The 27,889-nt window shown below is 39.8% G+C and overlaps 1 protein-coding gene across 3 annotated transcripts; it reads right to left on the minus strand.

Annotated features, from left to right (window-relative positions):
* Nucleotides 1-354: 354 nt before the first annotated feature.
* On the minus strand, nucleotides 355-27,683 carry dpy19l3 (dpy-19 like C-mannosyltransferase 3). 3 transcript variants are annotated; one of them, XM_088296945.1, is made up of 19 exons: nucleotides 27,507-27,683; nucleotides 27,070-27,216; nucleotides 26,050-26,177; nucleotides 21,089-21,179; nucleotides 19,761-19,882; nucleotides 19,287-19,432; nucleotides 18,657-18,780; nucleotides 18,442-18,576; nucleotides 17,339-17,470; nucleotides 16,119-16,220; nucleotides 15,334-15,407; nucleotides 13,841-13,999; nucleotides 12,632-12,754; nucleotides 10,512-10,623; nucleotides 9,630-9,686; nucleotides 8,043-8,125; nucleotides 4,769-4,901; nucleotides 1,307-1,465; nucleotides 355-653 (listed from the first exon to the last, which is right to left on the minus strand). In XM_088296945.1, the coding sequence occupies exons 2-19, from the start codon at nucleotides 27,203-27,205 to the stop codon at nucleotides 480-482; spliced, it is 2,190 nt and encodes a 729-aa protein (XP_088153071.1). In that variant the 5' UTR covers nucleotides 27,206-27,216; nucleotides 27,507-27,683; the 3' UTR covers nucleotides 355-479. The 3 variants fall into 3 exon arrangements, with proteins under 3 accessions (XP_088153071.1, XP_088153070.1, XP_088153072.1); XM_088296944.1 differs by having other exon boundaries at nucleotides 27,501-27,683; XM_088296946.1 differs by lacking the exons at nucleotides 26,050-26,177; nucleotides 27,070-27,216; nucleotides 27,507-27,683 and adding an exon at nucleotides 22,682-23,084.
* Between the last annotated feature and the right edge of the window lie 206 nt (nucleotides 27,684-27,889).

The raw sequence follows: 27,889 nt of genomic DNA on the forward strand, positions 1-27,889 counted from the left end.
ATGTAAAATATAACGTGACACTTTGATCAATCACATGCTGCTTGTAACGGTCAAATTACCAGAGCTCCACAATGTTGGCGGGATTCCGCATTTCATTGAAACCATACCACTGATCTCTATTTTTTGAGTCTTTAGAAAAAAAATAAATCATTTGAAAAAAATAAAATAAAGATAATTCATGGCCCTCTCTGTACAAGCCGCTTGGCAGCATCTTGCTTATGTTTCACTTGCCATTTGGTAACCTCTCTCCAGCCGTCTAATTCCTGCAGTGGTTTATATAATTCAAACAAAAAAATAAAAGTAAAAATATAATCAGCTGCATATTCTTGTACATTGCCAAAAAGTGCCAAACGCTGAAATGATGTGCTTTTTATTCCACGCACAGTTGAACAAACGGAACACACTTTTTTTTTTTTAAAAGAGAAAAAAAAATGAAAGTTGTTCAGACATGCTACAAATGTGCATCAGCTGCTGCCGTCTTACGAGTTCTTCTTGGCTTTCTTCCTGACTCGGTACACATGAAATGTTTTGTTCTGGAATGTTCTTTTGAACAAGGTGGCGTATTCCGGCGAGTCGGTCTTGACAGCGTCACAAAATCGCGGGTGGGCGGCGGCCACCAGGTCAGCGTCGTTGTCGCCTTCGCCGTCCATGATCTGAGTGGACAGAAATTGAATTAGATCATGTGACCGTCACAAACAAGATGACAGACCTAATAAAAAAAGACATTCCAAATCATTTGTCCTTCTTTTCCTCATGTTTGACATTTTCATAACATTTTTCAATGTTCATTCATTCTTTAATACTTTTGACAATTTTTTCCAATAATTGTACAAACGTCCACAATATTTGGCTCATCATTTTCACTCAATTTTTTATGTATTTTTGTTTTAACATTTTTACAAATTCAGTTTTCTCACATCATTAAATTTGAATACATATTCATTTTTTTTCCATTTTCAGTTATTATTTCTTGACATTTTTTTTTAACTTTGGAAAATATTTATATTTTACTTTCCTTTCGTGGTTTTTAAAAAGTATTTTGCTTCACAAAGCAATGTAAAACTATAACTCATTTTTTGTTGTCGTAAGTAAAAAAAAAAAAAAAAAGAGAGAGAGAGAGAGAGAAAGCGAGAGAGCCAAGATGCAGAGCTCCGAAATTTCTTTCAATATAAATGACACCATAAACACAGTCGGCGTCGGCCTGCTTTCGGAGAGGCGAGCATCAACTTGAATGGACGACATGATCGACCTTTGCGGGGGAGGATGAGAAAAATACGGAGAAAACGGCGAAAGGAAGAAAACCCACGTGTCCGTTGGCCAAATCCAGCAGGTCTCTCAGGCGACATCCTCGCTGGTGGCGGCGCTCGTAACAGATGGAGTTCTCCAGCACCACATAGTCGGCGCCTAATCGTTGCAAGATGGAGTGCACGTCCTGCGGGGAGCGGCGGGCGTACACCTGATACACCTCAAACATCAAACACAAACAACACTCAGCATGCTTGTCGCCAAGTCTCAATATCATTTGATTACAGAAAATTACAAAAAGAAAATCACAATTATTGTGATTGAGAATGAAATCAAGATGAATAAATCAAACAATTATTCATCGATTTCAAAACATTATTAATTCAACTATTAAAACTCAACTACACAAAACTACCACCAGATCGGCACCCTTTCACCCCTGCACGTAAACACGTTCTTCTTTGTTTCAAGGACAAAATGACTTGATAAATATCGCAAAAATTCAAGCCTCTTGGTTTTTTGTTTTTTTTTATCTTGCTCACACTCCCGTTTCTCTTTATCGCAGTATTTGTATTTTCACAAGTTTTGGGATTTCCTGGGCCAATCTGGGACCTCGGATATCTTTCGTCCGATATCATATGAAAATAAATATTACTTGAATCTTTGAAAACTCAATTTTAAAAATTACTTGAAAGAACAACCAGAAAATGACTTAGTGGCAAAGTAAAACAGGATTATACTAAAAATAATAAGAATAAACATAACAATAAATACCAATTTAAAAAATACAGGCTGCTTGTGATGCTGTGCATAGATGGAGTAAACACTTAAAATGAGAAGAGTAGAATAAGAAAAGTTGCAATTGAACTCTCTTAATATAAGTTGTGTTTCACATCTTGGGAAGCATATTATGTGCCTTTGAGTATTGTCATATTAGCTGCGTGTATGTGTTGCTACAACGTTTGTGTGTGAATATTTGAAGGCATATCACTCCCGGAGCTCAATGCTAATTTCCCGTTCAGCATTTCAATCGTAATTCACAATGACAGGCACTTGTTTTTATCATATGAGTAAGTGAATGGAAAGACTTCGTTTGATGCACTGCAATTGATTGGCAACATCTGAAGCAGGTGGCACTGGCAGCGTTTCATTTGTTTGTTATTGTCAGATTTGCGAGCCGCCGAGAAGTGTCTTGCATCATTTGGGGCGCTCGGACACATTAGCAAAGCGATGCTAATGTTGCTTTTGGGCACGCAAGAGACAGACAAAACGCCCCCCGATCGTCCCCATTAGCACACCAATTGAGTCTCTGGCGCAGCTTACTGGAGAGACGCCACTCGGCTGACGACGTGCCCTCCAGCAAGGCGGCAAACGGCAACACGCTGGCTGGCTTCATTCATGTGGGAAAATGGTCCATTTGCTCACTCAATGAATGCGCTTTGATGAGACGTACACACTTCGACAAACACTAAAGAGGACAGTATGGGGCTGCTTTCTTTTTTTTTCTTAGACAGTTGTTTGTTTACATGATTTGAACGGACACACAGTTTTTGAAATGATGTGTACGTAAATGGACAAGCAGTTTCCATAATATGTCTGTGGTTTGTTACAAAGGTTATTATAGCTAGAAATAAAGAATGTGATAAGTAAAATTAACTGACAATTTTTGGTCACAAAATAAAATCAAAAATGCTTTAAAAAAATACTAACACCAATTGAAACAAAGTCTGGTGTTTACAAAACTAAAACTATCATCACTTTGTTTTCGTTTTTTGTCAGTTGATTTCATTCATTTCATTTATTATTTATTTCAGTATTACGGGATATTTATACAGAAGAAGGAAGGTCAGTACTACACAATACTTAGTGACACTTTCTTATCTTGCACTTGACTAATATTATAAACATTCAAAAAACTAAAACTAATACTAAAAATAGCTGAACTAAAATGAAGCATGTTGAGGAAAATAAAATCTAATGAAAACCTAACAGACCTGACTATAATGAAAAATCCCAAACTATTATAAGCTTTAAATGGACAAACATGTTTCCATCATGTATGTGCGACTGGACTGAATATGTGGAAGTGATGTCGCTGGTTACGACAAGATAACCTTTGTTCATCCCACAAAGAGAAAATTTGCAGTTTCAAACATTTTGAAGCATGTTGCAGTTATTGTTTCCGTGTTGGCGCTTCCATCAGTGAAGACACTACGGGCATCATGAACAGCTGGTCAGTGTGTCGACTAACGACTTCATTCACGCGGAAAAACGTTCCATTTTCTCTGGTGGGCCAATTAAAGGAAATGACAAAGCCACGGGAAAAAAAAAGTCTTCTATTTTTTTTCTTTTCTTGCAGATGTTGATTAAGGACAAACCACAGTGGAGGTTTTCCACAGGGACACACAAGAAAACCTTGGCTACGTTCCTGATTGGATGCACCTGCACCTTGGGCGGCCATTTTGGAACCTCGCCCAAAGGTGACCATTTTTTCACTTTTTTCAAGGATGAAAAAAAAAATTAAGCCTGTGAGGAAACACTTGATCACATGCAAGGATGTTTCTGACTGCGGAGTCGCATTGACACGTCTGTTTGCGGTTAACTTATTTTTACACTTGCACATGCAATTATAATTCATAATTTATAGTGCACAAAAATAGCCACAAAATTGAGTAGAGAGACTTTGCCACATTTCGTAGTAACTGCAGGAAGAGGATAAACGTTCTCCCAAAGCTTCGAGATGAAGCGGCTGACTTCATCGGCTCGTCTCTAGCCGCGGTGAGGAAGTGCGCAGCTTCGTGAGGAGCCGAGCAAGGAGAAACACAGAGAAAGACGGACAGACTACCTTCATCGATTCGGTAAGTTAACTTGTCTCACCGAATGTAAGAACTTTCTATTTCCTTTGCAGTACCGGCTTGCTGGTGAATGTGTTCAAATAAAAACGAAATGGCCACAGAATTTCTTTTGTGAGATTTTCACCTTGAAAAGCATCAGCTACCGAGCGATTGAATTTAATGTATCACAAAAACCCACGTTAACAAAATTTTAAACAATGAGGTTACATTCCATTGAGATTTTTCTTTATTTTAAGTTCAGCTACTTTTTAGAGCGAGTTTGTCAGTGTTTTATTAGTTTTAGTATTAGTTTTTTTAGAGGGGTACGTGAAGAAAAAAAATCATGTCAACAAGTATTATGTAACAAAGTAAACTGTTTCCCAACCGACTGCTCGACCTTCCTAGACCAAAAGAAATTCATTGAGGAAAGAAGTTGTAATTATAGTTAATATATTTACAAAGCGCTCACCTTTTTAGTTTGTTGTTAAGGGAAATGGTCTTTCAGTTTGAATAGTTGTAGTTATTTTGTTAGTTTTCGTTCATTATAACAAGCTTGGAAATGACAAAACAATATCAACAGGTATGTGACTACACAAACACGTTTTCACCGTGTGTGTGCAGTATGTGACCAAACAATGAAACCGCAACCCTTAAAAGGAGTCGAATAGCGTTGCGCGTGTTGCGGCTACCTGTTTGGTCCTGTGTCGCAGTTCCCAGTCTTCGTAGTGCGGGTGGTTGGTGATGATTCTCCCCGTGCACAGTTTGATGCCGGCCAGCAGCTGCATGCTACCTGCCAAGACGGCGCGCTGGGGCGTCTTTGTGCTGCCAACAAACCAAGCGCACCGGCAAATTAAAGAGAGACCACGGCGGCCATTGTTACACGACACGGTAGGCGAGGATGAAAAGGCGCAAGAGACGAGGGAAAGAAAAAAAAAAAAATCGGTGAGGTGAAGCATGCGTCTGCGGTGTTTGTTAACATTTGGTCTTCATTCCAGCTTTTGTTGCAGAGGCCATGTGAGCTTCACGTAGGCTGTTATTGTTTCGGGTTTTTTTTTAAGACTCCAAGGGCAAACACCAACCAAAAAAAGCAGCGACGGCCGACGCTGACAAAAAAAAAAAAAAATGAAGACACCGACATAAAAATGTGTATGTGGAGGGAAAGGCCCAAACATGGAAAATAAGAAATTTGATGATACAATGGTTTCTTTAAAACAAAATGACGAACTTCCTGAGTCATTTGAGGCATGATTTCTTTGCCTACCAAATTTCAAGCTGCAAAGTGGAACTGTGTGAATTTTCAAACAATCGCCGGGATGTTGAGCAGTAGTAAAAAGCGTATGTGCTGACACGATCGGTACAAGTGGGTCGCTTTTAGTGGAAGTCACTTCCCAAGTCAGTTGATTGGGCGCCGCGCTGCAGGAAATCTCCTGGGAGACTTCATCCCCTCTGAGCTGATTTGCATTTCTTCCTCCTTGTTATATTGGCACTCCTGCTTGTCAGCGGGTGGCGTGACATTTTCAAAATGAAATATTTCTTTTTGAGAGCATGGGAGCGGCGGCCCATCGGGGCATGTTGTATTGCATTATTGATTTTATTAAGAGTACCTCTTCAAAAAAACTAATATATGTATGAAAAGGATGACATCCTGATTTGTCTCATCTCATATTTGTCAGTTAATTTTTCAAAATGCAATTTGTTCGTATTTACATTGACTTTCGATTTGAAACCAAAAGGCTAGTGCCTACCAACCTGCTGAACCGAACCCTCAATTCATAAATATTACTAAGTGTATTACATATTATATTATTATGAATATATTATTACTATATTATGTATTTAGTTAAGTTGTATTTTTAGCACAGCATTTATTGCCATGACTTTATATGTAATGTTGTACAAAATATTCCAATGTCAGGTGTTTCTCGTTCTTCTGATCCATGTGGCATTATACTCGTCTTCCTTCCCGGTCGCCAGCTGCCATTTTGCGCTGCAGCACGCCGTCTGCATTGACTCTGTATGAGATGACTGCTTAAATATGCATGCGGTGTAAACGTAGCATGAGAACCCTTGATAGTTGTTTATATTAACTTCATATTTTAAGAACACAAATACAATTAATAGAATGCAAATTTGAAGAAAAAAAATCTGTTTGAAAGTAAGAGAAACTGAACAATACAATTCCTTTCACATCATATCAAGCAAACAACATGGCTGAGAAGTCTTTGTTTTGTCATATCACCCACAGTCATGCAGGGACACGCACATTTTAATAATACAAAAAGCAACAAACCTCAATAAAAAAATACGATTTCGAATTGTAAAGAATTCAGAGATTTTCACGTCATTGTGCTCTGGCAATGAGAATTGAATGAACGAGCTATTGATCGCAGTTTCCAAAACGGCGTTGGCCTTCTGTGACAATTGAACACTAAATTGGCTGTCAGCTAGTGAATCAGTACATGAGATCAAAGCAGACTACGAGAAAAGCAAAGCCACCGCCAAGAAAATGGCATTATCTAGGAAATTAAACTGGAAAACTGTTGCTTTTTAACTTCGACTTGTTCCTGCTTGATGTTGACTGTGATCGTACTGGATATGCATTTTATTTCATGAAACTCTGTGGATGTGGATGGTATGATAAAGAATGACACACGCATGCATGGCCACCCCTCACTGAGATGTTGTGTCACCCTGGCCGCACCGCTGAAAGATGGATTGACTGGTGACCAGTCCCAAGGTTTTCCATTCCTCTTGCTTAAAGTCAGCCGTGATAGACCCCAGCTCATCCAAGACCTAACGAGGTAAACTACTGTAGAAAATGTAGGTAAATACTGTATGTATTTCCCCGTGTTCCATTTTGTACACCCAAGGCGTCAAATAATGAGTTCCATCACGCGACAAATTCAAACGAGCATGAAGACATCCATCTTTCATTGCGCTCCTTGTTAGGCGGTGCAGCTTGAAGCCAGCGTGATTTCCTCACACGGAACCTAATAACCCTGCTCAGCTCAGACCGCGGACGGAAGACGAGCCTCCTTCGCCGCAGTAACGCTTTCATCCGGAGTGTAATTAGCGCAGAGGCCAGGCTTAGTTTTGCGCCCCTCCCTGCCGGAGTAATTCCGCACAGCCCATATAATCCTGGCAGCCTAATGGGATTAGCTCCTGAGGCAAGGGAACCCGTGTCATGCACACACACACTTACACACACACACACTAGCATTTTAGCGTGAGCAGCCTCAGTAATCGCGACAATCAGTGGAATGACAATGTTATAACATTGAAATAACTGTGTAATAACATTCAGATACCCAAATTGGTCATACACAAACATCAAATAAAACTGGCATGTAACCCTGCATTTAGCCCCCTGAGCATCTAACATTACACATAGATTAAAGTGTGATTAACTGAGCACCCATTTCAACTCTATCGCTAACCAAAACAGCAGCACAATCAACAGTCCTTCAGGCCAATCAAGTGTGAAGTCTGCACTCCAATAACGAGACAAGTCGCTGGAAATGAAGTCAAGTGCAGCGCAGCCACAGACACAGTTAGACTTCCAAGGCCCAGATCCCACCAGGCCGACGCGCTTGATCAGCAACCCAGCCACGGAGGCCATCATGAGGGAGGGGGAGAGGGAGGGGGGGTTTTGTCACGGGGGGGGCTGCCGAGCTGTACCAGAAGATGGGCCTCTTCCAACAACTCCCATTTCTTATTCATCAAGACCCCTGGGCTCTCATCAGTCAGGGGCCACACTCACCCACACCGCCTCCAACACACACACACACACACACACACACACGCACCCCCACACACACACAATGCACGCACACACGTCCTAATCAAGGACATCAAACAAAGTGGGGAAACTAATAAGATTTGCCTTTGATGTAAGAGATGATGATTTGTGTGAGAGTGTGTGTGTGTGTGTGTGTGTGTGTGTGTGTGTGTGTGTGTGTGTACCTAATCCAGGTCATGAGCTCCACAGTGTCTGGATCATAGAACTCCCTCAAGTCAGACAGCTCCTCCACCATCTTGGGCCAGAACTGCAGGCGACGATGAAAATGATGTCATAATGCCCAAAAAAAAAAAAAACATTGCAATGAGTCAATGCGGCTAAGTGTCATCTAATATACAAGTAGATGGGAAAAAAATTGCAAAATGCAATTACAGACATACTTGAATATATTTAAAACTACTTAAATTGAAAATATAAAATAAACTGCAATGATGAAATTGAAAATTAAGTGCAATTCAATTATGAATTTGAAAATGAATGGAAAACATGAACTGCAATATATTACAATACAATAGAACATTATTTGTAGAGCGCATTTCACAACAGCTGCAGTTGTAACAGCGCTTTATATGGAGTTAAACAAAACGTCGCAACAATTCAATAACAACGACAATGAAAACAGTTAAAATGCAAATTAAATGATACTCACACAATAGACACCAGAAAACAGTTGAAAATGAACAGTCTGAAGTTGCATCGAAAGCCAATTCATAAAAATGCGTCTTCAGATTATTTTTTTTAAACTGGCCAGAGTGTCGCCTTGCCTAACATTTAAAGGAAGGTCATTCCAGACAGAATGACCGGCAACAAAAACTGCTCAATCGCCTCTGAGACCCCGCTTCGTCCTCTGCACCTCCAGTAGCGGCTGGTCTTAGGGATGAAGGAGCTCGGAGAAGTACACTGGGGCGAGGTCATTTAAAGATTAGAAGACAAATAGCAGTATTGTAAAATGAACTCTAAAATAAACCGGGAGCCAGTGAAGAGAAGCCAGAATTGGGGTAATGTGCTCCCTCTTCTGAGCTCCGGTTAGAAGGCGAGCAGTAACATTTTGCACCAACTGGAAACACTTAATTGAAGACTGACTGACTCCAAAATGGTCCACTGCAGTTAGTGCTATGAAACCTGGCTCTAGAATTTGACATCATAGCTTGACCAAGGCCAGCTTTCATAAGCAGGGGTTGCACCACAGCATGTTTAACATGTTGGGGGACTACACCAGCAGAAAGATAATATTGATAATGGCTAATACTCGGGAGAACCTCCTGAAAGAGGTGAGGGGGAACCGAGTTAAAAGGGGAGCCGGACGGCTTCATTTGGCAAACCACATCCTCCAAATACAACTTTATTCGTATCGCGCATTTCACAACAACGATAGTCACAAATAAAAAAAAAAATTCTGATGTGAGAAAATAACACACATATACAACAATAAATAAATAAATAAATAAACTGAATTTTAAAATAATACTCATGAAAATGAAGTGTAGAGTATTTGAATGGACACTTGAGTAATGTATTTTTCCGAAGAAAAAAAAAAAAAAGCTAATGTGCTCAGTGTTCTTGTTCACAATAGCAGCAGCGTAATGCAAAGATTGGAATGTATCGCTTCCTAATCGCCTGCTGCTTGTATTCAAAACTGAGTGCTGGCTTTATGAAACAACAATAAGATAACAGGAGAAAAAACTGAAAAGTGCTTGGTGCCGAGCTCAATAATAGCTATTGTTTGTGTAGTGAGTGTGGGAAGGTGCTACCTTATAATAGAGGAAGGCCATGATGGTGACGGGAGCAGCATATCGGACCAACGTGAGCTGGTGGATGACAAGCAGCAGAGGCTCAATTCAATTCAATGACGGAACAATCAGAGCCACACTGACCCCTGGTGGCCACCTTTAAAAGCAACACTTCACTTCACACTTGGACTGATGGAGTCGCTCCAGGTCGCTGGTCTTGACACCTCTGGGTTTGCTGCTCTCACTGACTCAATTAAAAGTATCAACCCCCCCCCAAATTTTGTCTTGAAACCCTACTTCAAAATTGTCTTGAAACCCTACTTTAAAAACTTGAAAACCTTGAAACGCTAATCCTGTTTGAAAATGCTTACTATAATCCTCCATACTGTCTTGAATGTGAAATAAAAAAGTGAAATGGTTACTTTAAACCATAACTCAGTCTTGACACCCTAACCCAGGTTTGAAACCTTACCTTTAAATACTAACTCACACTTGTAATCCTCATTTGAAAATCCAAATCTGTTTTAAAACCTGAATTTGAAAGTCAAACATATGTCCTGATTATTAATTCAATGTTATCAGTTTTATAAACTAGTTAACAAAAGTCTCCGCACCCCTGTTCAAATGCTTAAAAAAATGACACCAAGCTAAATTGTTTGAAAACATTTTTCCACCCTTCAATGAATTTTCATTGTTACATAAAAGCAAGAAGTGATCTCAATGTGGTTGCACAAGTATGCACACCCCCAAAACTGGGGATGTGGCTCTGATCAGAACGAACCAATCACATTCAAGCACATTCTGTTAAGTGGGAGTCACCTGCCCCCATTTGAAGTGTTTCAGATTAACCTCCAATAAAGTGCAGCTGTTCCAGTGTGCATTCTCAGCTTGTTGAATACTCACCATGACTTTGGTGTTGCATCGCAGCGCGTGAAGGAGCATCGCCCACACGTCCCTCCCGCACACGCCATACGCCGCCACAGCACACATATGTCCCGTCCAGATGTACTTCATCCTGCCCAGTGAAAATGAGAAATGAGGAGGAGGCATACAAAGAAAGTGAAGGCTTGTAGAAAACAAACTTTTTCAACACACAGTGGCGAAACGAAGCAAAAAAAAACAAAAAACAAGAAGCTAAGACGAAACGACGTCTGCCTGCACTTTTGGCCTCCTGTTCTTCATCAGCACTTTACAGGAAGCCAAAGAAATCCAATTTGTCATCTTGTGTGCAGCCTGACTGCTGCTGCTTAATGCTTGCACACACACACGCGCACACGCACGCGCACGCACACACGCACACAGACTCGACTTTGTGCCGCCTCGTCTTTTATGTCCATTCAAACACTTTCAGTGTGAGCTGAACTTCCCCATGAAATCATTTATATTCAATTCTAATTCTGCCTTCAACGCTGGATTTTCTAATCCTAATCCCTAATTTTGAAACGCTAAATTGAAATCCTTGCCTCAACTTGAAACCATCTTTTGAAACCTGAATCCAGATTTAAATGTCTCATTTCAACCCTGGCTTGAGAACCTCGAATGAAACTGAAACTCAAATCCCTAATTTGAAACACTCTCCTTTGCTTGAAACCCTAAACCTTGTTTAAACCCTGATTGGAAACCCTTACCCAATCTTGAAACTTTAACATCCTAAAGTGGATTTGAAGCCCTGATGTGAAAGCCAAACACATTAGTTTGAGGTCTTAATTTGAAGCTCTTTTATGAAATCCTAATTTGAAAGCCTCAGTACTTAAAACCATTTGACAAACTAACCTTGTCTGAAACCCTAATCCTGTTTTAAAAATTTAACCCTAACCTGAGACCTTAGTCCTGGCTCGAAACCCGAACCGATGACTGAAACTTGAATTTGAAACCCCAACCTGTGCTTGAAACCCTAATTTGAAAGCCAACGATGAAACGAAAGCGTCGAACCCCAAATGTCAAAGATTTGAGCGAGTCTTTCTCAAATGTGCTTCGTCTTCCTCCGACTAACGCTGCAGCAAAAGCTTCCACGGGTAAATAATGGCAAGATTCTTGAAATAAATTCAACACAAAGTGAAACCCAAGAAGTCACGACTCCAATTATAAACTTCTCCACTCTTTCTCAAAGCGGGCCGCCAAAGTTCACCGCAATCACAACTTCACAGAGGTACTATATAGACTGACGTGTACGTTTACATTTGCATCCTTTCATTGGGGGACGGCGCATGCATTATGAAATGACAATGCTTTCATAATAAGAAGAGAGGTGGTGTTGCTGCTGTTGCCGTGACAACGATGAGACGGCACTTAAGAGGAAGAAAAAGAGGCCGACCCCCTGAGAAGAGGGGTCTCGGGGTTGCCGCCCTCGGGTTGGCTTTTGGACCCGAGGAAGGCGTCATGCGGTGTGAGCCAGCGGATGGATGCTGAGCGGGGAGCGCCCCGTTACGCTTCGAGGGGACCACAAACACACCAAGGCGAGAGCAAAAAGGCAGAGGACAAAACTGTTTGTTTGCCATTCAGTATCTGTAAACAATCGCGTGGTTGTGATCCAAGCAGTGGCGGGCCGTGCATTTCACACGTAAGCCTTCAGTGAAGTCCTGCTTAGTTCGACTTAAATAAATGTTACTTGTGAAAATGGCCTGGCATGTGTGTCTGCAATTAAATCCACACTTTTCCCTCGTTCGGCCACTGTGGTTTAAAAACAGCAAGAATATATTTTAGATTCTCGAAAGGTCGCCAGTTACAATTTTCTGGGGTGTTGATTACGCATAGCGCTGCCCCCTCAGGAGTGAGTATGATCTGATTGGCTATTGCAACTGTCTATCAACTGGATAACTCAATTGGTAATTCATAATCTCATAATTTAATTTAAAAAAAAAATGTTCCTCAAAATTGGAAATTTGTTCTTCAAATTAAGACACTGATTAGCAAAAAAAAAAAAATGGTGTTTGTAATCCAAGTAACTACAAACAATTGTATATATGCGTGTGTTTCAAGTAACTTTAAGAATTGCATGTGTGTGAAAGGAGAGGCGTGGTCACCTCATGGTGCTGAAGGCCAGCAAGCCGTAGAAGAGCGTGTGCAGCAGGTTATAGGCCACGTCCGGACGGAAAGAGGCCACCAGTGGTCCCTCTGCTTTCCTCTCCGCCGCTCCACCTTTTGTCCTGCGGGGGAAAGCGAGGACAAAACGGAGAGAGATTCACTGCGTGGAAATATTCCAAGCACACGCTGCAGGCAGAAGGGAAGGTGGCTGGAATTGATATGATTCAGATGGGATGATTCACTTCTCATTGGCTATGACCCACTGAGCATATTAAATGGCCGCAGCGGGGAGTTATGTCATCACGTCAGATGGATGCCGAGGTGACTCTTTGTGTTTTTGTCTGCGCCCGGGCGGCAAACGGTCTGGATTCCTTCCCGAATGGCCGCACGCCTCTTTTGTTCTGATGGGTTGGCATTCGCGCGGCGGACTAGCGAGTGCGTGACGCGTTCACAGGTAGATGCGGAAATTAAATATGGGGATTTTCGCAGCATGAAGGCCACATGTGATCAAAATCTTCAGCTCACCTTGCAGGCAGTACGGCCTTCTGGATGTTGGATGTCAAACTTGTTCATCAGCGACTACAGTGGCCATATTCAAAAGTGAGTGAATCTCGATGTCCTGCGATTGGCTGGCAACCATTTCAGGGTGTACCCCGCCTACTGCCCGAAGAGAGCTGGGATAGGCTCCAGCACCCCCGTGACCCTCGTGAAGATAATTGGTCATTAGAAGGGAGCGTGTGAAAAGATTTTCGAAAGGTACTGCAGAGAACAGCTACTCAAAATTGTGCATCACTAAAGACGACTGTCAAATTTTTCCATCAGTTACTACAGAGGTCGGCTATTGAACATTGGGTCCTCAGTGGCAAATTTGTACATCAATTAAAACAGGAGAGTGTCAAAGTTGTGCATCAGTCGCTACAGTGAACACATTAAAAAGCTGCCCTAGATGAGTGTGTCTTGATCAAAAATATCCATCAGTCACTAAAATGGATCAGTCAATACAGTGGACAGGTATTGAAAAGCTGCCACTTGAACGTACGAGTCTTTATGTCAACTTTGACCATCAGTCAGCGCAATGGACATACAGTCAAGGGTCCTGCATCAGTTACTGGACAAAGTCAGTCGACAGCTATTCAAAGTTGTACATCAGTCACTACAGTTTTGTCCATATGCAGGGGCTCCAGTACATTCCCTTGGGGTGCGCCCACCTGAGGTTGCGAAGAGCCGCCAGAGCCAGGGCGCCACCCATCAGCATGAGTGTGAGGGCGTAGGGGCCCAGTAGAAGGGTGGCGGACAGACGCTCCAGAGTGTCCAACGGCAATGCACCGAAGGCTTCCTCACAGAGATACAGGTTGGCGTCAAAGTCCCTGAAGGAGGATGAGGAACGGTCAACAATTGTATGATTGTGATCCAAAAAACTAACAAATTGGGAGTTTGTCATCTAAGTAACTCCAAGCAAATGGAGAAGAACTGTAGCAAAAGTATGTTTGAGAACATTTTACATTTGGATTTTTGGAAATCTGTAAATCATACAAGAATTGTATGTTTGTGGTTCTTGTAACTGAAAAGGGTTGTGTGGTGTTTTGGGACCAATATGACACATTTTCACAACCCTGTTTGAACATTATTGATTTTTCCCACTTTTTTTTTTTTTTTTTACACCATTTCCACTCATCATTTGGCAAAAATTCAGCACATTGGGATTTAAACTCAATTTGGCCAATTTTCTTGGAGTATTTTTACATATTACAATGATTTATTGACACTTTTCTCAACAATTTTCTAGGGGTAACGATTATGTGAATAATTGTTTAATGCGTCAACTACTTTTCCAATTAATCTATGAAACTGATTGAAAAAAAAACACCCTTTTATTCAAAAACAAGACGTTTTAAATCGATAGTGCTGAAATTGGTCCGTGACATGTCAGCAAATAGGCAACGATGTTTAATCGTCGTTTTCCACAGCAAAAGCAGATGTTTGGAAATTATTTATTTTGATTTAACACTGAAATAATCAATCGGCATTCATGGAGAATTGCAGAAATTGAGGAATATTGCAAAGTATTTAGACCATTTTAAATTTAATAAGGTTTCTAAAAGATTATTCGGTTATGAAAAATAAATATAAATTTCATTTTATAATCCTTTAGTTTTCGATTAATTGATCAATTGTTGCACCCCTACAATTTGTAAATAATCTTCACTTTGTCACTCTTTTTCTGTAACATTTGTTACCAATGTCATTACATTTTGAGGAACATTTTAAACCAATTTTTACACTTTTACACATCTTTATAGTAAGTAAATTCATAATCATTTCTTTTTCTGCTGATTTTCCCTTTTTTATTTTGTAAACTTTTTTTAACAGACATTAATTATTCCTGGCTATTTTCTGCCATCATTCAGGGTGAACAACACAGCCACCAAGAGACGGCAAAGAAATCCCCTGTGAGTGTGAATCACACAATAAACGTCGCATTGCCTGCCAGCCGCTGAATAATTGAAGGCCCGCTCGCGTGTGGCAAACCGGCGTTATCTTGCCAGAGACGCCGCACCGAGCGGCATCTAATCGACGCTGCGAACCGTCATCTATTATTCAAGTGCGCAGGTGCCGCAGCGTCGGAGGAATAAAATGTACAACGGCGCACGAGAAGAGCGGGCGGGAAGAGACGAGCATGAGTCGCGTTCACCGTTCCTACCTCGTTGGCCCCCAGGCAAACTTTGACTTGATGAATTTAAAGATGTGCTCGTCAGATCGCAGCCGCAGCGCCGTCTGCAAATACACGTACACACACACACACACAAAAACACACACACAAAGATAAGGGCAGGAAAGATAAATATACAAAAACAAACTTGCATCAAAACTACACGTGTCAGATGAACAGCGGCCTCCCAGGTGTGTGTTTACTCTGAAGAGAGGATCAGACAAGGGTGAGGCGTTAGAGAGGAGGTCGCGACGTATTATAATTACATTATTATCATTTATATCTAGTCATGTATTTGGTAGGCATTATTCCCCACTACACTTCATTTTCCATCATTAACTAATTCACTGCTATGAACGTTTATATCCGTTAATTGGAATCCATTTTTTTTTACTTCCACCGATGTATTCATCATGTACGTTTTTCAACCGGTACGCGTTGAAAAGGGTTTCACCCAGCTCGTCTGAGCAATTCAGTTTTGTAAAGCATTCTAATAGCCAACAGATCCCGGTAGATGGCAGCGTTGCGTGGCTTTGTACGGTGGCCATGAAGTGCAAAGCAACAATACATCAACACTATAGCAGATTAAAAAGGACAAAAAAGTATAAAAATACAACAGCATATCAAAAACCACAAAAATACCAAACTAAACACAGCAAATGACGAAACTTCTAGTCTGGAAAATATGGTACTTGACCCAAACTATTGGCAATGACTGTGAAGATGTGGGAAAATGATGAAATCGAAAGAAAAGGAAAGAAATGACAGAGGACAACCTTGGCCAGGAAGTTGATGGTGAAGGTGAGCAGGAGGACGGCGATGCTGTGGATAATCAGTTTGGACATGCGCACCAGAAAACTTCCTGTCTTCAAAGAACTCTGCAAGAGCACAAAAATATAGATTAGAATATTTTTCATCCGTGTCATTTTCCTCATGTTTTTAGCATTATTTAGTCATTTTTGTCCATTTCCACTCTTAGAATTCTTCACATATTTTTGGACAATATTTTACTCTTTTCCTCACCATTTTTAATTTCATATCTATTTTTGATCATTTTCACTGTTTGTTTAAATTTCTTTCCCCAAAAAATTTCACTCCTATATTATTTTATTATTATTTATTATTATTATTGTTACATTTTTTTGTCTATTTTATTATTTGTTGGACAAGTTAAACTTAATTTAACATTTCACTAATTTTCTACATATTTCCACTCAGACAGACAGAAATTTAGAGGTAGGTAAGTAGTTTTATAATGCATATTTATATATTTTTTCCATGTCTGCTCATTTTTAGACAATTTTGCTTTATTGTTTTTTTTACATTTTCATTACTTTCTGAGAATTTGTCATTCATTTGTGGATAATTTTCACAACTTTTTTACCAGGTGAAATCGATTTTGATCATGTTTTTGACTAATTTGAACTCATTTAGAGAAAAAAAAACTGTATACCTAATATATATAAATATATGACTTCAAATAAGTAATTTCATCTTGCAGGCAGCAGAATTTAGGAATGCAAATGGCCTAAATCAACCTTATCTTTATTTCACTTGTTATTTTTCTTCACAATAGTACGATGTGGCATTTTTAAGACCTTTGAATGTCTTTTCCTTTTTTTTTGGTCTAATTAAGGCTTCCATTTGGGAGAATCTAATTTAACTGCGTCTGGGAACCAAATGAATGACTCATACTGATCCTGCTCCCTCACCCTACACGACGTACATATTAAAAGCAGACAATTTTCACCAAGTAACTTAGCATACATACATAAATGATTTAGAGCCTTGCTCCGTCTTGCTGTCCCGCTAAATATCTTTGTAATTGTCGCCGTGATGAGATCAGATTGGAATAAATTACATTAAGACTTGACAGGGAAATATGTCTCAGCTCACAAAGTGGAATTATCGGCGGCTTAAACAAAGGCATGCGCGGCAGGTTTTGCATCCATCTTGTGCGATGCACGCATGTGCGTGTATGCGCGTGCATACATACATGGAAGTGACGCACAAGAAGGGCCGCCACGATGAAGCTCAGCACCAAAGAGCCCAGGATCATGGTGTTGAAGAACTGTAGCAGCCACACGCTTAGCAGAGCACTCACTTGGACCAAATACAGAGTGGTGACCTGGAAGGGGAAAAAAAGAAAACACTCAGATAGAGCAGACCTCCACCAAGGTCTGGAAAAAGTCACATTGCAGTCACAAGATGGCAGAAAATGACTGAATAGTACTGCACATATTGTTGCAATATTTTCTTGACCAAAGTCGTTTTTTCTTTTTACAGCATTTCACATTTTTGTTTAAACAAAAGAATTTAGAATTTCCTTTGTAGCTCAATTTGAAATTGGTAATTTTCACTTTTTTTTTTATAGATTTTCAGAGTTTGACAATTGACAAATTTCGGCTCATTTTATTTATTTTCAGCTTTACGTATTTCTCGTCAATTTACACTCATATTTTTTCTGTTTTTTGTAACCCATTCTCACACTTTTCCAATTTTGAAGGAATATATGTGATTATTTTCCCACCCTTTCACAAATTTTATACTTAGGAGCATTCATACTCATTCTTTACTGACCAGCTTTCCAGATTTCTTAAGATTTAATAAATTTCTTCATAAATACGTGCAAATTTTTACCAATGTTCTGACCATTTTCACAATTCAGGGAGCAATGCGTCAACTTTTTTTTTTTTTTACCATTTGCCCTAAATTTTCTTTTTCAATTTTTACCCATTTTCTGGATATTGACCTCACAAATGTATTTGTAACTTCTTTTTTTTGACAAGTTTCACTGATTGATCCAAATATTGGCCCTCTCTTTTGTGACCATTTGCCCATTTCCAGTTAGTCTTTGCCCAGTTTCCCTTTGTTTCATTTTAAAATGATTATTTGGGGTTATAATAGAAGTGGGGGAAAAAAAAGTCATGTCGAACCACATTTTTGGTTTTTAGTTTGCGTGTAAGAAAGCTGGCTACCTTGCGATGAATGGAAGTCGATCTAAAAAAAATTACTTGACTCTACCGTTACATTCTATGGTTCTATGGGTGGGGATAAAGGGACAAAAACTGAAAAAAAACCCCATCCTGGTGGTCCAACCTGTGCCGTGGTGAGCATGTCCACACAGTCCAACGTATAGACGACGAGGGCCTGAACCAAAAAGATGAACTGGTTGAACTGCCACGTCACGCAGAAGCACAAGCTGCAAACGTACATCAACCACACCATCACCTTCTGCCGAGTAGAAGAAAAACACACAGCAAAGACTTAAAGCTAACGCAGCTATGAGCTAACTTGCATTAGCATGCGCGCACCTGCTGCAAGGTGCCCAGCTGAGGCCTCAGGTAGCATGTGATTGCGGCGACTTGCAGCGCCAGGAAGGGCAAAGACCAGTTCTCTCTCAGAGAGATGGTGAACTCCACACGAGTCGTATCCACCCTGCAAATATATTCAGAATTCATCATCATTATTGGCATCTCGACATGATCGCACACTGACATCGCATAGTTCTGGAAAAAGCCATGTGGTCATAATCATACGTAAACCTTGAAAAAAAAATCTAAATACAAACTCAGGATAAACCGGGCTAGGCGGCGTGTTGAACCATTCCTATTGACTCCAAGAAATGCTTTGTTTTGTTTAAACATTTGTGAACATAATACATACAGTATAAGTAGGCGCCAGCCAATCAGAGTGGCAATTTTGTGCTTCTTTCCTTGAAAGACATTTAAAAAAAAAAAAAAAAAAGACTGCACTTGCACTTATCCTTCAGACAATAATATGTTGTTGCCTGGTTGACCAAAATGCTAACACTATGCTGCTAACATGAGGGTGGCGTATAGTGGCACTAGCAAGTTGGCTAAAACGAGACTAACATATGCATTGGAATAATAACAGTAAGAGTAAACTGAATTAGCGTAGCGAGACATGTCATCTCCGCGCACCTGTTGAGGATGTACCAGACAGCGGCCAGCGCACCTGCCATCCATGAGCCGCCCAGGAGCCACGCTGTTAGGTACAGCGCCATCACATACACCGCCTGCAGCGAGAACACGCTGTAGATGTAGAAGTACATGGGCTCCAGGTATGACTGAAACACACACACACACCAAAATTGTCAGGATTATCTCGATTATCAAGGTCAAAATGATCCCGATTATCGCGACCCAAAATGGAACTATTATCATTACCATAATTGTCATAATTTGACCAAATTGTCACAATTATCATCACCAAAATGACATGCATCGGTAAACGCAATGAAAAGCCATCCCACTAACATAATTTTCAGTCAATTTCAACAATTTTCACTTTTTATTTATTTTTTTTTACAATTTTCACTCGATTTTTTTACCATTTTAATGTTTGATTGCAAAGGTAAGTTGTTGTGAATGTGTACGTGTGTGCGTGTGTGTTACCTGTATGGGTAGCAGCCTGTAGAGAATGCTGAGGAGGACCTCCTGGTAGATGTTCATCCTCTGAAGAAGGTTGATGTTCCTCTTGGACTCGGTCAAGTTGTCGTTGATCAATTCTGCTAATCCTGAGCCCACCCCACACAAAAGACCAAAATTATCTATGGAATTCAAAATACAATATTTGGTGTTCCGATTTGTGAACCTTGTATACCCATACTCAAAATTTGCATTTATTTAGTTGGAGCCACAGTTCCTGTAAGGTTGTAAAAATTCATCACCCGAAGCCAGTTTCACTTATCAACATGAAATTTGGTAGACAAGTCTAACATGAGTAAACACATATAAAAAGTCTTAAGAATTCATAAAAAAAAAATTCTCAAGAATAAAATTTTAAAAAGTTCAGGTAAAAAAAATAAGTGTATAAAAAAAGTCTCAAGAAACCCTGCTGGAAAAGACGCCGGAAGTTTTCTTTGTTACTTTAAAGAAGCCATTTTAGGTTCAAATCAGCAATTTCCCTCAAATCTCTGAATAATTGCAACAAAGTTTGCCACAGTAGTTCCAATTGATCTTCCGGAACAATCAACTCTGACCCATTGACCCAGAATGATTCTGCGCAACCATGCTGGTGTGATTATTCCAAAAATGCCTGCGGGTCTGGAAACGATTACAAAATGTTTGCTGTGATTGAAACAACGTCTGATGCCAAACGTGCGACATTCCACCGACTCTGGGCTGCAGACGTCATCCCGATCCCGACGGCTGCTTGATCCACTGGAGCAACCGGCCCTACTTTCCATAAACAGAGACGTTTCCACCCACATGCTTCACTTCATCTTTCCCTCCTTCTATAAATATTCCTTCAAGCTAAAAATGTGAAAACAAAAGTAAGTAACTTGCTTTTGCGTTTCCCTTTCGCAATTATTAATTACACCTAAGGCCATCAACATTCGCTACTGTTAGCCTCAAGTTAACATGTTAGCAAGCAGATAAATGAAGACGTAACTCGATGATGTGATTTCTGGTCATTGATTAACAACACTTATTCAGTAAGAAATGAACTCAGTTTAAAACATGCACATTACCGACATTTGGTTAGCATCTTTAAGGGAAAGCACCTGGCATACTGTAACATAGCTAATGCTAATTCATCCAATTCAGCTAATTCTCGCTAATTTTGTTTGTGATACGTTTGTTTTGCTGTAACAAACGATGGAAAATGACTTATTATAAATTGAGGCCATAAACATTCAGAAGTTTAACAGGGAAAAAGCCTGATGAAGTAAGCTAATATTAGGCTCGAGTTAGCATTGTAGTATAGATTTCACGAGTACCTTCCTGAATGGATGGAGCGTTTAACATTTGCTTGTAGTATGAGTAGTAAAGTCCACATTCGGTCCGGAAGGAGATCTCACGCTCTACCTCCTGAAAAATAAATGTTTTTAATGCCAGGTGATACATCAGATGACTTCAGTTTGGTGACTATCAAAGATTAGCTTTTTCTTTGGCTTTTTATGGCAACACTAAATCAGAAAGATGTCTAGCATCAACATACCTATCATACCTCATGGTAATGAAAAAAAAAAAAAAGATGAAAACGTTTTAGAAAATCATCATACATGTTCCAGAATTGTTTTATCAGAGAAAAGCCAGACATTAACCAGCATTTTAAAAACATGTAAGAGACGAGAAAAGACGCACACTGTACAGAATTGTCTTTTATATTTTAAAGAGATTATTTTCAACAATTAAAAAAAATATTTAAGAATTACATTTTCCATCTAAAAAAAATAGGAATCACTCATATTCCAGAAAAGAGACACATATGAAGGAATTTTCTGTTATATATAAAAAAAAAATAAAACAGGTTACAGAATTTTTAAAGAGAAAAGCCATACATGTTTTAGAATTAAAGACATTAAAGAGAAGTCATACAGTTTCATGTTTTAAAAAAGACATAATTAATAATTAATAATTTTGAAGAGAAATCACAACTAAAAATATACATTTAACTCAACTCAACTTTACAGAGCACTTTAAAACAACCATTGTTACATGCAAAGTGCTTTGTATTGAGTAAAAAAATATTATCCAATATTCAAGAGTCATCGGTTTTCCAGATTTTAATATTTTAAAGAAACAAAATCATCCAAAATCATATAAACTGTTTTAAGAGAAAAGTCATGTATTTTTCAGATTTAAAAAAATAATTTTCTAAAAACAACTCATAATTTTCACATAATTTTCTTTTATAATTTAAAGAAAAATGTCTTATCCTCCAAAATTGTGTCCAATATCTTTAAGAGTAACATCAAAGAATAAAAAAAATGTTACACATTTTACAGAAAAAAATGGGCAGAATAATTTGGAGAAAAAGTTGAAAAAAATGAAAACCCTTGCATGAACTTATGAAAAGGGGAAATCAACCCCAATTTTTTTTTTTAACAATGACATGGCCTTTGCAGCGCCACGAGTTTAAGCCTGGCATTCTGATTAACATCCCAGTGGTGGAATATGAGTTAAGCAATAAAATGTTTTTGGGGTCAGCCATTTGGTTGCTTGTTTTCTAGTTAAAATGAAACACAGTTGCTCAGGTAACGACCAATCATGGCTCAGCTTTAGAAAACAGGTGAGTTGTGATTGGTCATTACCGGAGATGTGAGCAACTGTGATGACATTTCTGGTTTACAGCAAGAAGCAAACTGGCCACCCCCTGAGATGAACAAAAACACCTGCTTAAATCAAATTCCGCAAACGGAATATTAAAATAACGAGTGGAGGCGCATTGAACATATTGTTAGGTTAATTTTTGTGTTGACTTCCCCTGTAAAGCAGATAGTTTGACTGTTTTCATGAATTGTAATGGGAAAATTGTTTTCCATGAGTTGAATTTCCATGCTCTTATTAGAATGATTGTGGAGCGCTACCGTGAGCTGTTGGAACCACAGCAGGTTCTCGTGCAAGGCGTTGACACAGCAGGCCTGCGTCAACGCCAGCAGGCCAGCCGTCACCAGCCCGGTCGCCGTGGCAACAGTCCGCCGCCATCTCCACCACCACGGGGCTAGTGAGCCAGCGCCAGACTCACCCTCTTCCCCCTCTCCCTCCCCTTCATCCTGGGTGGACCTAGTCGTACCTCGTCGCCGTTTGCGGAGTGCCATCAACAAAGTGAAATGATCAACCGAAGAAATCCAAATCTATCTGGAGAGAACTTAAGAGTAGCAGCCGGAGCGTCTTCAAAGTGGTTCCAATTCATTTAGCTTTCGAAGCACATTGGCAGAGAAAACGTGTCAAAGCGTTCTCGTAGGAAATGAGCAGCTCCTTTACGACTCTGTGTCTTCTTTAGCCCCCCCCCACCCTCTCCCCTAAAAAACAGCTTAGATATCGAGCAGCCTTGTTGGCCTTGAACCTCCTCCAGCTTCCTCGTGGGGTCTCGCAGAGGCCGAATAAAAAAGGAGCTCTTCCAGAAGTCGAAACGCGGGACCAGGATAGAAAAGTAGGAAGCTAGTGGACTGCGGCTGACCTGTTATAAGAATAGGACGGAACATAGGTGGGAGGGATGAAGGGAAGGAGGGAGGGAGGGAGTGTGGGGGTAGAGGGAATGTTTGGGAATGTCAGCGCACTTGTGGATGTGTACTCCAGCTGCGTCTGAAATTAACTCCCTGTTGCGACCAATGTGGGCATGACTTCACACCTGACCTATGCAAGTCCGGTGCTGAGCACATGACTCACACCAGCACACAATGGACACTGCCCGAAATTAACAGCAGGACTAATTGTGTGAATGCTGATATGTTATTCTGGAGTAAGATTTGATTATTATTATCATCAAGCCATTCCAACATAGTCACCATACAATAATACTAGATCTACATACTTAAATGATACCTTAAGCTAGCGGACTTTTCTTCAATGAAACAATGTGGTTCGGTTGATCATTTAAGTTAGGTCCCAGGTCATATTTCAAAGGTTACGAGGCACCCATTTAGGCTGCCGATATCAGCCACCGATACTAGAGGCAAAAAAAAATGTCTCATTGACAAAGTCTTCTTCCGTGGTAGTTGTCGCTAAACTGTTAGTTTGACACATCGGCGAATCATCAATTTTTCGTCATTGTGTTCAATTTTATGTGTCAAAAGTACTACAGATATCAGTACTCGGAACCAGTGAGTACTCAAAGAGTGATGGTTAACACTCAAGTGAGTAGAAGCTCTTGGATTTCAATGTAAAACAAACAAACAAAAAATAATAAAAATGTCATGCCCGGGGATCAAATTGAGACCGCATGTCAGCACTTTGAGAGGAAACTAGCTGGGAATGAAATGTACGTACAACTGATTGCGGGAGAAACCCGAGCACCCGGAGGAAACCCACGAAGCCGCAACATCGGGGAAACATGCAAAGGTAGCTGTTTGGTCATGCTAAGACATTCTGAAGTTGACTTTGTACACTTTCATCTTTTATGGCACCACCACACACAATGAGGAAAAGTCAAACTTTGTCATTTGGTTTTGTCCATCTGTCTTGTACACAAGAAAATTCAAATTTACAGCAGTCACACAAAATCTGTAGGACCCTCAAACGACAGACTTGCTGGACTGTTGCATTTTGGTGAAATAAATAAAAAGCATTTGAGGCTTTTTTTCCACAGAGGACCTGGTGGGTGGGTGTCTGGACCTGCACATGAGTTAATGCTCACAGAACGGGAAGCAGCAGCAGCTTCCAAGAAGGCTTTATCTTTATGCCCACTCATCCTTTTACAATCAATTTGGGGTTTGCATGTGGATCTTGCTTCAAAGGGTCTGGATCATTACATCTCAAGGCTTAAACTTAAATCATGCCCACATGAACGTTTGTTTGTTTCTAAAAGTTTCATTTCTGTTTTGCTCACTTTCCTCGCATGCAAACGGCAGTTTCAGGAAGGCTTTCCAAACTCTATTTTAAGCCTCACCTGAACACTGACCAACTCCCGAGGGATGAAAAGGGTCATCTTGCCGAGAATGACATCATTGTACATGGACCTCAAGGTGGTCTGCTAAGCATCAAACGAGGTTGAAACAAAGAAATGGACTTTGCGGCTCAAGGCTACCATGATGCTTACCTAACACTAACCTTAACCAAAATCCTTACCATCAAGTTTAACCATAACTTTAGTCCATACACACCTTACTCCTAAATGCTAAACATAACCTAACTATAAACCACCAATACTGGATTCCCTAAACCCCAAACCTAAACATTACCTCTTTATAACCTTGCATATGCACAGATTTTCTAATGAGCATTATTCTATGATAAAATGAGCAAAAACAAAAATGAGAATCACATTTATCCAAACCTGTACCACAATGTGGTGGGTTGAATGCATTTGTATGAGGTGGTTTTGCGTCATCCCACAAACTAACAAACAAAATACATTCAAGTCAGATGTGACTCATTGCCATGTGGATCGAAGCAAAACATCAGGTAAGGTCATCACTTGGGAATAATCATTCCCGGGGGGAGCTTGAAAACTTCCCGAGGTGCACTTCGTAACACAAATGTGGACATTAGTCACAAAATATTTGTCATGAAAATCCCCATCTAAAATTAACATGAACTGATTAACTTTCCAGCCACTGTCCTTTTTATCCCGCTTAGAAACTTTGTGTCCCATGTGAGTGTAAATGTCAAAAACATGTGGAGTTTGTTCTCTCTTTTTTTTCCAAGTTGAAAACTAAAAGACAATTTACTGGGCAATTTTATGTGAAATGTTTTAAAGCATATGACATTGCGGCGGAACTTGTCAACTACTTTGGTGGAACAGAGAACATGTTGGCGGTCTGATATTTGTCTTATTGGAGTGTGTGCGTGCAATCGTGTGTGTGTGTGCGCAGAACAAAGTGCACTGCCAATGATGATGTAATTCGCAAACACCCAGTGTCCACTCTGTTGCTGTGGCAACCCTTTGTCGGTGCAAAAACAACAAGCTCGGGATTTGTTGCAAGACTACGCTTTTTTTTTTCTTTCATTTTGGATTAATTTCTTCACTCTGGGTGATCTTACAGAAGGTTCTGAAAACATGAACACACACAGCTGTGTCCATAAGTTGGATCTGACAGACTAGCAGTTAGCAGTAGCCATTTGCTGTGATGCGAAGGGGGACGGATTAACGGCATTTCAATGAGGAAACGTGATTTGAGTACACGTCACGCAATAATAATAATGATCACGTAGATTTGTATAGAATTGATGCCATTGTTCCTAAGTGGAACTGCACACAACAGAAAACGAGCAGAAAAAAATGCTGTTAGTTCACCTTGATGTTGGAGAACCACAGGTCGTTCTCGTGTAGCGTGGCCATGTACATGCAGCACAGCAGGCCCAGGCCCACCGACACCGACCAGCCCACCGATGTCCACACGATGGACACCCACGACCAATCTCCTGCAGTTGCACGTACACACATGAGTAACGTTAGGTAGAAACATTATGAGACGGTACAGACGTATTACACTAACGTTAATAATAAAATAATGATTCATTCTCATCTTGAATGTGTAGTTTTTAGCATTAATCTAATCATAATGAATCAATTATGTAATAAAAATGTGCATACGACGATGATTATTTTTATTATGAGTAAAATATTATAATAACAAAACCTTTACAAACTAAATAACTAATAAAATAATGAAATATATTAAATTGAATGCTATTATAGTTCACTACCCTTACTTTTCAATCTATAATAAATAAATGGACGATATAATTAAATAAATTGAAAATCTTAAATGTTCTATAGTAGAGCTACAATTTTTTTTATCATATATTAAAAAATGATAAATCATTAAATATAATGAAAAAGTAAACGTACCGTGTTTACAAAATTGATAGTACACTGAATGTAAGATGGCTAATTTTACTATTTTATTTCACATAAATCAACCAATTATTTAATACAATAAATATTTTTAATATGCTTTATTGATTATTTTATTAACAGTTTGTATTATTTTAATTAAATAAATTAACTAATAATTTAATAAAATAAATGTGTTAAATGTGTGTTAGATGTACTGTATGGATATGTAAATTTTCCAAATATTTATTTCATTTAATCTACATCATATAAATCATGTAACTATTTAATAAAATCAATAAGTTAAAAAATATTAATTGAACAATTTTACGAGGGAAAACTGCTAAACTGATGCGACAAACAGTAATACAGAAGTTTGAATAATGTATGTTTTCTGTTAGCAGGGTTGAAAAATTTACTTTTTCTTTGGCTTTTTAGTGACTTCAGCGGCATGTTTGTGACTGACATGAAACTCACCCTGCAGGAGGTCATCGTGGTGATGATGCTGGGAGCAGCAGTTGACCTGATGGCGCTGCTGAGACAGAGAGACTGCAGGGGTGCTCTGGGGGGGGCACTTACCCCGGCTGCCCTTCCTCTGACGCAGTGCTGCCATGATGCGCGCCCCTGCGTGGCCACGCACACAAATGTAAACAACGACGCCATCTTGTGTTTGTTTCCCAATCAGATTTTGATCGATGGGATGAGTTTTTTTTTAATATGGGTGGGAGTGTGGTAGTGTGGGGTTAATAAACAGGACTAAATCAACATTAAAATACATTTTCATACATAAAATTGACCTAAACTCTAATATGTGGCTGTTACTAACTAATAAAGCGACATTGAATGGTGTGATTTTTGCAAGCATTGTGGCATTGCGGCGCGCGCTCCCGTTACAAAAACAAACGCACCCGCACCGGGAAAACAAAGCGTACGGGTCCCAACTTCCACCGGAATAACGTCCACTTAAGCGACCCTCGTCTCCTTTTTGCCCGGCGTGGTTAGCTCCTTCATTCCATTCTCATCCGCCATTAGAACACGCATTCATCGCTTTTGTTGGCTTTTCGCCTCCCGGGGTTCGATTGAGTACCCACGCCGGAACTTGAGAAGGCTCACCTTCAAAACAAATGTAAAAGTGTTCCTAAAATGTAATTTCACCCCAAACTTGGCATCGCGGTGATTATGTCATATTAAAACCATAAATATTTCATAAATTCTTGTCATAAATAGTGCGTACGTGACTTTCTAAACCACATTTGACATGCCCGTGTGTTTTATTTTGTCGCCCGTCACTGTCACG

The sequence above is a fragment of the Idiotropiscis lumnitzeri genome, chromosome 5 (genome assembly GCF_059441095.1).
Source record: "Idiotropiscis lumnitzeri isolate Australia: NSW breed Sydney's pygmy pipehorse chromosome 5, RoL_Ilum_1.0, whole genome shotgun sequence".
In the NCBI taxonomy this organism is placed as follows: domain Eukaryota; kingdom Metazoa; phylum Chordata; class Actinopteri; order Syngnathiformes; family Syngnathidae; genus Idiotropiscis; species Idiotropiscis lumnitzeri.